Raw genomic sequence first — 11,133 nt, 5'->3', positions numbered from 1 at the left:
TAAAATACACACACACAGACACACACACATACACACATGCACACACACACACACACACACACACACACACGCACACAAATACACTCAGATGGAGATGTGGCCAGGCGTCAGGCCAGATGCTCGGAGAGAAGGAAACTTACATTCTTGTGATGGAAAGTCATGAAGTATCAGGTTCCATAGACTCTGGCAGAGGCTGGAGAGCCCCCTCACCACCCAAAACCCTATCACACACACGCACACACACATACACACACACACAAAGAGTCAGAGAGAGAGAGTAAGGGTGAGAAACAAACACATGCATAGGAGTATACTTAGTAGCCCTCGCTGCCTCTTCTAATCTTGTCAGATCTGTTTTTCGGCGACATTTGGGGAAATGCGTCTGTTCTTGAAGCTTGTCTTGATTAATTAGTTTTAATTTAATTTAATGTCTATTTAAAAAAAAAATTAAATAAAAAAAACACTCTTTGTGAAGAAGCTTTTTAAAGACACTTGGATGTAGGCCTTAGGTGGTTTAATCCAATCTGAAGCATAGTTCAAATGATGAGTGGAGAAAAGCACACAACTTGTGTAAGTTGTTTTCTTTCCACCAGATGTCAGTATTAACCTTTTTTATCTTTATGCCACTGACGCTGCGAGGGCCTGGCGCTCAGTCCAATGTTCAGATTTTATTAACTCCCAGTGAATCTCTTGAATTTAACATTACAAAAGGATTTATAAAGACAACAGTAATAGCTTTAATTTGCAACAATTTAAAATCACTTTGTAGTATTTGTAATGTTCATATTTGTATTAAATCTGTTACCCATACGTAACAGTTACAGTTGCATGTCTCTAATCTAAAACTATATTAAACTATACCACACCATCACAATCATATGACAATCTGTGAATCTATGAACATTTTCCAACTGCTGGCAAAGTGATAAAGAAAAACAGCTGCTATGAACAAATAAAACTGACCTGAAAAGCAGGTTTGGTGCTTTGCAATTCAGCTTATACCTGGGAGTATAAGCTGAAGTGACATGTAAATCTGCTGGTGGAGAAGGCGATATATGCTTTGTCATTCAGTTGCAGCCACATATTAGCAGAGCTGTCACATAAACACTTCACTTACTTCACATATCAACGTTGTCATGTTGAACACTGTTTTGTCTCAATCTGTATTTTAAGTTTGGATATTAGAACTTTGAGGATAAACATACCTTCTGAGGAAATTAAAAGACCTCATTGTTTAAATAGGATTCACAGTGAGGACACCTGTCATGGAAGTACTGTTGCAGATGGGTGCTGATGTGCAGGGGTCATTCCTTACATACAGTGCATTTTCCTGTTTTATCATGTGCTTTTTTAAGTATATGAATCATACAGAAGGTGTCAACAAGAAACATGATTTAGCTGTTGAGAGCAGTAAGTATAAAAGCAATGTGTTCAATCAATTTATGGACAAATATTAGTGTAACTGTAAAGAAACATAGTCTACGATATTACTTAGATCGTTAATGATTGCTCCATTACCATCATCCGAAAACTACAACAAATTACTCACTATACTGTAGTTGTGGGCACTCTGGGCAATTTCTCATGCTGCATCTGAACCTATAGACAGTCATAATCCCTGTACCTGATAGGTGAAGAGTTAGGTGATAGGTGAAGAAAGATAGGTGAAGAAAAAATTATTTCAAATAGCATTGTGGATTTAACTATTCTAATCTTTACTTTTGTCTGGGATGAATTGTTAATTGGTAGTTTCACATACTCTTTCAAGAACTACAACAAGGACTAATTGCCACTGAACAGCACTTTTGGGATTACTGTGACCTGGATGAAGGAGAATCTTTACAGAAGGCCTCTGGAGTTCTCCTGATACACCTGTAGCTGGTTGAGAGGGTTGCACTACAATGTTTATACAATAACGTACAAATATAACAAATATTCCCATCACCATTTCCATAATACCAGATTGGTAACTTTTAATTTCCTCCCACAGCACTTGTTACATAAAGCAAAAGAAAAGCAGCCACTCAGCAAGCATCTAGGGAATGTTTGGCATTTACATGTCTGAAGGACAGAAAAATCTAGATTTTTAGCAGGTTTTAAATAGGAACTGTGACAATGTTATCAGATTTAACATGTTTAAAAGAAATTTAAATCTGAGGAAGCAGAATCAGTCATTTTTCTTTCTCAAATTGCTTCAACATAACCTCCTATTTAGTCTTTTATACAATTTACACATTATCAGACTTTGTGTTGCTTCCTCTAGTGCCACAAAAACTATGATATTTTATACATTAGAAATGTAGAAGCTCTCAGTCACCAAGACATTTGAACAAACATGTCTGTAAAATCAGTGGAATTCTTCTGTTGAAAAGTCTCCCATGTTAGACTGCTAATGGTAAGTGCAGATCATTTTCTGGAGTCCTGACAGAGAGTTTGACAGAGATGACAAACCTTGACTTCACCTGACCTCGGCCTAACCCTATTTGTGTCTGTCAATGTTAGGGAAAAGGCTGAAGAAGCATGTCTACAGATGCAAGGGCATAGCAAAGATTATCAATGCTGAGTAGATGAGGTGATGTGAGGAAGAGGCGGGGAGGAGATAATAGGTTGGGTTTTTTTCTGCAATCTGTTGCTATAAAAGTCATCAGTAGAAGTCTGTACAGCTGGTGAGAAGCTAGCAGCTCATGCAGTTTGTGCCTCTTGGACATATGCCTGCATCACACTGCACAAAGGTAGGATAGATAGATGTGTGTCTGCTAATCGTCTTCTTATTTTAACAGCGATGAATTTCAGATCACAGACTACAAAAACATTTTGATAGTAAATGTAAATAAATTAATATTTAAAGGTTGTCAGTTCTGCTCTGTAATAAACCCTGAAACAACCTCCTATATTGTCTTTTATACAATTTACACACTGTCAGACTTTGTGTTGCTTCCTCTGGTGCCACAAAAAGTGTGATATTTTATACATTAGATAATAAGAATTGCACATACAGTATGTAGAATACGGTATGAACAATAATAAACTCTGAATTATAGTAAAAAGTTTGTCTACAAACCAAAAAGAATACTTTCACAGAACATCACATTTCCCATTTATTTCATACACATTTTTAAAATTAAGGTTTAATAACTGATGCAATCAAATAGGCAATAAATACATTTCAATTAATATTTTACATTTTAGATTTGAAAGACTTACAAATATATGTCACTGATGTAGTGTATAAAGATATACTTTATTTGCTGTTGAATGATGCCTTTTCCTCTGTTCTTAGGATATTCTAAAGAATATCACTTCTACTCCACTGCCCACCAGCTCTCCTGCCATCATTTTTACTGTATGTCAGTGCTAACAATTCATATGTAGAGTATAGGATAACATGTGTATATTTTTTCTTTAAAATGTAATTTTATAATCAATTTCTCTAGGAACTCCAGCCACTCATGGCACCCCATGATTTGCCATTTGAACATGACAGCTCCCAGGGTCCTTCACCCACACAGGTGAAGGACCCAGTGGAGCCTGCAGGACACACAACTCTGCAGAGGGCCTGGGCCCACCTCCTGAAGGGAGTCTCCTACTTCTCTGGAGACATGGAGGGGTTTGGAAAATGGATGGAAAGTAAGTTAATACTAACTGCTTACATCCTAAACTACAGTGCAGCAGTGCAACAGTGGTACATTTAAAATGAATGTACAATATTTATACATAAATGATAATACCTGTGAATGCCACTGCTATACAGAAATCATTCAATTCAATTCAGTCTTTATTTATATAGCGCTTTAAAAACAACCAGGAGTTGACCAAAGTGCTTTAAAACTGCTAAACTAAAAATCTAAGCAATCAATTACAAAAACATAAAAGCATAAAAGTAAGAAGAAAACAATGACAAAATGATAAAAACAATGTGATTAAAAAAAGAGTAAAAAAAAGATTAAATAGTTTAAAAACATACTAAATATGTCCTTACTACTAAGAATCAAAAGCCAGTACGAACAAATGTATCTTCAGCTTAGATTTAAAACATGCCAAATCTGTAAAGCAGCGGACGTCAGGTGGTAAAGAGTTCTACAGTTTAAGAGCATCAGCAGCAAACAAACGATCTCCCCACTTTTTACAGCTGGATCTCAGAACTTTTAAAAGAAGTTGACCAGATGTCCTAAGTACTCTGCCATGTCATGTTTGGGAAGAACTATTAATTCACTTAACCAGAGCGGAGCTAGACTTTTATGAGCTGTAAATACAAACAATAGTTTAAAATAAATTCTAAAATGTACTGGAAGCCAGAGTTATGTGTTCACGCTTGGGGGTGCTGGTTAAAACTCAAGCACCAGCATTTTGAGTGGGTTGGAGGCGAGATACTGAGATTGTGGGAGCATATACAGTGAAAAGAGGACAGGGCCGAGACTAGAACCCTGCGGCACCCCATAGGAGGGAGACACACAGGAAGAGGATGTGTCTTCTATCATTAGAAAAAACTTCCTATTGGCTAAATAGGACTGGAACCACCTAAGAACAATGCCCACGACACCTACACACTGAGCGAGGCGAGAGGTCATGGTCCACAGTATCAAAGGCAGCTGTAAGATCCAAAAGAACCAACACAGCAGGATTCCCCGCATCAACAGATGAAAGAATATCATAATGAAACCTTAACAAAGCTGACTCATGCTGACTCGTGTCAAGATCTAAAGCCAAATTGGAATTTCTCAAAAACGTAATTATTTTCCAGAAAAGATTGTAATTGATTAAAACCAACTTTTTCTAGAACTTTTCAGAGAAAGGGAAGATGAGACACAGGTCTAAAATGAGCTAAAACTGAGTTATCAAGGTGAGTCTTTTTAAGAAGTGGCATTAGCACCGCATAATTATAGAAATTAAACGGTTTCCCAGCTTTCTGATAATCTGACAAAGAGTACTTCAGAATATCCTGAGATAGATCCAGAATAGCAGCGCAGAGTTAAAAGAAGAGATAAAATCCTCATGGCATGAGTGAGAAACTAACACCCCCAGTGGCATAAATCACAGTGACTGTGAAGGCGGCAGCAAAGTCTCCAGCAGTTAATGAAGTAAGAGTATGATGGCGACAGGCTGGAATATGGCGTTTGCCCATGGACAGGGGGACTGCAATCTCAAATATTACGGGGAAAGTGATGCGACATGCCTGACTCACAAATTTCCTGAAGAGAAACAGAAAGGCTGCAGGAGATGACAAGATACAGAGTGTGTCTGTGCTGATGTGTGGGTCTCTTTGAGTTCAAAATAGTCAAATAAACTTTTTAAATCATTCGATCAGAACTCCTTCTGTTCTGTTTTTTTTTTTTATCTTCTAGAACAGTTCATCTTGCTGCAGGTTCTTGACTGGGTTCTGCGTGGAGCTGCCCAGGTAATGTTCGTCAACAACCCTCTGAGTGGCCTCATCATTTTTGCAGGCCTCATCCTACAGAACTACTGGTGGGCTCTTAACGGCTTTGTGGGCACACTCTTTGCTACCATTTCTGCCCTCATTCTACAACAGAACAGGTTTGAACTTTTTCTTTTTTACTTAATAGATATGGCATAAAAAAAGTGTGAATTTTTATCAAGATCCTCAACGCAAGAAATTGCAACCGCAACAGTTCTGCTTCATATACTGTAATAGAAGAGTGCTGACATGACAGATGATGCAAAAATTGAACACAAGTAGAAAACGTCCCTGTGGCTGTGCAGTGTGAAATGATTAGGTAAGAAAATGATGTAATGATTTCTTTCATGAATTATTTTCCCCTCAGGGCAGCAATAGCGGCTGGGTTGTATGGATACAATGGCATCCTGGTGGGTCTGCTGATGGCTGTGTTTTCCAATGCAGGAGATTGGTACTGGTGGCTTCTGCTACCCAACATCTTCATGTCCATGATGTGGTAAGCAGATAATAAAAATGAAAGTTAAATGTAAGCGGTAGATAAACCTAAGTACGACACATTAGAGTTATCACTGGTCAGGTGACTGTAGCAAAAAGTCTCATATCAGTAAAGGATCTCAATAACCTGATCTCAGTCAGCTAAAGCACATCAGTTATGTAATGATGTTGGTCAAATGAAAACAAAGGGTCTAATGGTATCACATTCAGGCAGCACGCTGGCATCTGTGGTCCTGACAGGTATAAATATATAAAATCTGCAAATGTGCAACTTGAACTATTCTCAGGTATGTCAGCATGTGATGCACAGAGCTTAACCTTCAGTGACTGGTTCAAAGGGCAAACCATTTAGAATTCTTTGCCCCTTGTTATTCTGTGAGTTTGTGTCATGACAGACGTTGACAGCAACTCTTCACGTTAAGTGATGAGTTATGTAGCGTATAGCTACTGAACAAATACGGGAAAATGTTGCACAGTGTAGCTTTAAATAAACAACTGTTTCTGTTAAATGTCACTGTGTTTCAGCCCAATTGTGTCTAGCGCCCTGGCATCTATTAACAGCCGCTGGGATCTGCCAGTTTTCACCCTGCCCTTCAACATCCTCGTTTGTCTCCACATGGTTGCCACGGGCCACTACAACAGCTACTTTCCTCAAGTCCTTATTCAGCCTCAATCATCAACACCTAACATCACCTGGGCTACAATTAATCTACCAAAGGTCAGCGGCAGGTCAAAATCTAACTTCTACACACTGTAACATTTTGAGCATAAGCTAATGCATCATTACAATCTCACCTCAGATTTGTGTCTGGCTAATAGATTTGAGTTATGTCATCACCTACATACCTAATTGTAAATTGTACATCAAAGCTACGAAGTTAGTTAAACAGATGCCAGTAAATCACTGTGGTCATTTAGTGCAAATGAAAATCGTGCCCGGTTTTGTGACTACAAGTTTCCTGTCCATTTTCTGTAGCTGTTTAGGTCAATTCCTGTGGGAATAGGTCAGGTCTATGGCTGTGACAACCCTTGGACAGGAGGAATCTTCATTATCTCGCTCTTCATCTCCTCCCCTATCACATGTGCTCATGCTGTCCTTGGATCTGCAGTTGGAATGGTTTCAGGTGAGAGGATCTCCATCTGTAAGTAGTAAGTAGGTCCGTTAAAAGTCAATAAACCGCACATGTAGGACTTGATTCCTCATTTACTACATGATATTGTCAAGCCACAATCAATGTGCTGCGGATACCTCCAAAAACAACAGTTACATGCGCTAACCAAATTTAACCCGAGTTTAGCACCTCTCTGAGTGTTGATTTAACATTTGTGCTTGTTGTGCAGGTCTGGCTCTGGCAGCCCCTTTTGGGGACATTTACTTTGGCCTCTGGGGATATAACTGTGTGTTAGCCTGCATTGCTATTGGTGGAATGTTTTATGCTCTCACCTGGCAGGTGCATCTGCTCGCCATTACGTGTGGTGAGTAGACACCCACAAAATGACAAGAATCTAATTCAAATATAATGATTGCATGACATATAATCCTGCAACACTGGCAGAGTGACCAGTTATTTGTAATCTATGAACAAACCCACATCACAGTCACCGTGTTTCTCTTGTTCTCCTCTGCTTTTCTCAGCTTTTTTCTGTGCATATCTCGGATCAGCCATTGCTAATATTATGTCCAGGGTAAGTACACGTTTTTTCTCCCTGCCTATTTAAGTCAGCTTATAATAAATAGAAGTCACTAACTTTTTTCCTTCTGTAGTTTGGTCTGCCGGCCTGCACGTGGCCTTTCTGTCTCTCTGCTCTCACTTTCCTCCTTTTAACAACGGGGACGAATAAGATCTTCAAGCTGCAACTGGCCAAAGTCACCTACCCAGAGAAAAACCTCTGTTTCTTCTGGAAGCTGAAGAAACAGGAGAAAAAAGAGAAAGCTGAGAAAGAGACTAAAGAGAGGGAGGAGGAGCAGAAAGCCATAGAAGATGAAGTATTACAAAATGAAAAAGAGCAACTGAGACTTGAACTTGAAAGATTAGAAGAAGGGAGAGTAGCGAGTGAGACATCAGAGCAAAAATTATGAGCCACACAATGAAGATCATGCACCCGTGGTAGGGCAACAGGGCCCTGAAGAAGAAGAAATCAGATTAGACGTAGGCAGAGAGAGGGAGCGAGGGAGCAAGAGTGGCACTTTTAAATGTATGAATAATGTAAATAAGTGAATCTGACTAATTTTCCGGGTGAAATAGTTGATGTTTTACTGGTTGAGTTTAGCATACATTTTTCTATAAAAACTGCATACTTATAAATGATTTGTCTGGAAATGTATGTGTATGGAACACTTCATTAAAATCCATTATGAATTTATGATTTAAAAACTCTCTCTGTATGAACCCTTTTTCTTGTGATATGAGCAATTAGTATACAAATGAGCTATTATATACTCACTGGCCACTTTATTAGGTACACCTGTACAATCTAATGCAGTCCAATATAATCATTGAGGTCATAGTGGGTAGTGGATTGCATTATTAGACGAAGTGGTTCGAATGTTTTGGCTACCTCATTTATTTTAAATGTCTGGCCAAAACATTAGAACTACCTCTTCTTCTATGCAGTCAAGTAGGACTCCACTACTTCAATAATAAACAGAAAGTAGAATTATCACCTTTCCAACAGTATTCAACTTAAAAACTCAGAAATTATAACATTGTAAAAATAGAAATCATGGCAGAGCTGACGTTTTGGATGGCATTAGATTGTATAGGTGTACCTAAAAAAGTGACCAGTGAGTGTATAGACAGCATTCCATGGACTGTACATGATAGTACACTAACATATTAATAGGCATGCTTTACATATACTTCATGTATAATTACATTTCAACACAAGAATATACAGTAAAACAACTAGAACTCTGAGACTGTTTATGTTGGCACCACCAGTTGGACAGGGACAGTGTGTGTGTATGTGATGATGTTTTGCAAAAAGAAATTATTCTTGAATATTGGAATTTAAAAAATGCCTTGCCATGTTTAACGTTTTACTGTCTTTTTGAGGCTGTTTACAAGTAATGGTATACCTAGATTGACTTTTTAAAAATTGGCCAGGACATAAAAGGCTTAAGTCATATTTTATGCAATTTACACTCCTACACTATTAAATATTCATGCTTTGGTTGTAGTTATGTAACAAGTTCTTGGTGGTATTTTGGTGCAGACAGCCTTGATGGTTGGGTGGAGCAACACCTGGTGGGATGAGATTCGATCCTGTGGCCTTCTGCATCCCAACCTAATCCTTTACCCATTGATTCACCAGGTCTCCCTTTAGTAATAACTGTACATGCTCTGTCATAATTGCCATAATCAGTATTGGCTCAAGTACACTGTTTTCTTAGTGGAGTACTTTTAGTTTTGTACCTGTGACCAAAGCAATGTAGATTCACTGAGAGGCCTCCTCTCTTTTTCATGAATGCCCTGATCAAATTTACACGGTCAAGACTCAAGAGTCAGTGCACTGAGCAGCTTCCACTGGAGCAGTTAGGGTTAAAGTCCTTACTCAAGAGCACCACAGTGCTCCCTCAGTGAGGGAGGAAGAGTAACATTCCACCTGCAGTTTGGCCTGAAGTGAATGATGCTTAACAACCTAATCGTATTTATTGAATACTGATCTAGTTAATACTGATCTCCACTGTGTTTCTGAGCTGCTGCCAGCTCAAATACCTTCTGAGAGCATATCTTGAGCATTTAAATCAAAACGTAGCATATCAAAAGGGCTAACTAGATGATTACATATTCCCTGGACCTTACCATTGTTAGATGGCATCACTGTATATTACACAGATTGCATAGAGGAAAATGTGTGATTTTTGAGTTAGATCATAGTAAAGACACTTAAACAACCCTGGCTCAACTTGCATAAAATCATCTAAACTTTCACTATTTAAATCTACTGAGAAACATATTGAATTATGCTTGAGTAAACATGGTTCATACACTCCAATGTCTGTGGACAAGAGAGAGAAAAGTTGGCATGGGCTCTGGAGGTGCAGGGCAGGAACTATGCAGAGAAGTGGTTATTCAACGTTTCCAGACAACTGCTAAAGATTTCCAGAAGTGTATTAAATGAAACTAACTCACTAGCCGAAGCTCTGAGGCGTTTAGAGACTCAGCCAGCCTTATCAGGCAGCATGTAGAAAGATGTCTTTTGACGTGATTAGAAAAAACTGAAAGCTCACCTGTTTGCCAACTTTGATTGTATAATAGGATACAAGGGTAATGACACTACTAGCAACTTTAAAGTGCTAAGTTTAACTACTGAAAATGAAATAGCGTCCAATCACATAGCTATAAGATACAAAATTGGCTTTTAGTCAGACTGTATCCCTTTGGACTAAATCACAATGGTCAAGTCTCCCCCTGCAGTTGTACAGGAGCATCTCAAACTAATCACCAAGCAGGACAGGTTGGTAGCCTTTAGTATGAAAACGTCTCTCTCTATTGTATAAAATTACACTTTTGTCATTCTATGCTTTAACTGAAGGAATAAGATGTATCAATGTGGTGTAAAAAAATTCTGTCATATTATCATAAAAAAACCCATGAGCACATAGTGGTTTTCAAACTGGGCTTTTTTTTACGTATTTTATCATTTGGGTTGCAAGGTTACATAACCCTACCTTTTCTAGAAGTCACCAGAGTTTTCTTCCTCAATCCAAGCATGTGAGATGAAGTATGAAGATATGTTTTAGCGATGATTACATAACTGTACCCATACTGTATCTAGCCAGAGGATTTCCTGCAATTTGTGCAAATATATAACAAAACTGCAAAGTTATCCCTTCTTTTAAAAAAAAACAAATATAGTGAATTTATTAGGACCAACACAACAGCCACAAGCTCTATGCACAATGTCAACTGACTGATGACCCAGGTTATAATGATTTCCACAGTTTCCAGGACCCACAGCAGCAAGTGTACCGTGCTGTCTGACACACAAAGGATATCATTATTCCTACCTTTGGTGTTCCAGCATATATCTATGCAGTCTACAGGCAGACAGCTGTGTTGCTGCAATCAAATTCTAAATAAGCTAATAATTTCCATGAAATGGTAAAATATCTTAGTTTCAACATCTGACATTTTGTTTATGTTCTATTGTGAATAAAATATGAGTTGATGAGATTTGCAAATCATTGGATTCTGTTTTTAATTACGTTTTACACATCG

The 11,133-nt window shown here is 38.3% G+C and overlaps 1 protein-coding gene across 1 annotated transcript; it reads left to right on the top strand.

Annotated features, from left to right (window-relative positions):
* Positions 1-2,640: 2,640 nt before the first annotated feature.
* Positions 2,641-8,382, top strand: slc14a2 (solute carrier family 14 member 2). Its single transcript, XM_067522546.1, has 10 exons — positions 2,641-2,732; positions 3,281-3,343; positions 3,435-3,627; positions 5,343-5,532; positions 5,781-5,909; positions 6,434-6,626; positions 6,885-7,032; positions 7,250-7,384; positions 7,545-7,594; positions 7,674-8,382. The coding sequence occupies exons 1-10, from the start codon at positions 2,685-2,687 to the stop codon at positions 7,986-7,988; spliced, it is 1,464 nt and encodes a 487-aa protein (XP_067378647.1). The 5' UTR covers positions 2,641-2,684; the 3' UTR covers positions 7,989-8,382.
* Positions 8,383-11,133: the final 2,751 nt, after the last annotated feature.

Source organism: Channa argus, chromosome 11, assembly GCF_033026475.1.
Source record: "Channa argus isolate prfri chromosome 11, Channa argus male v1.0, whole genome shotgun sequence".
In the NCBI taxonomy this organism is placed as follows: Eukaryota; Metazoa; Chordata; class Actinopteri; order Anabantiformes; family Channidae; genus Channa; species Channa argus.
The sequence above is the reverse complement of the archived record's forward strand: the minus strand, read 5'-3'. Positions and strand labels throughout refer to the sequence as shown.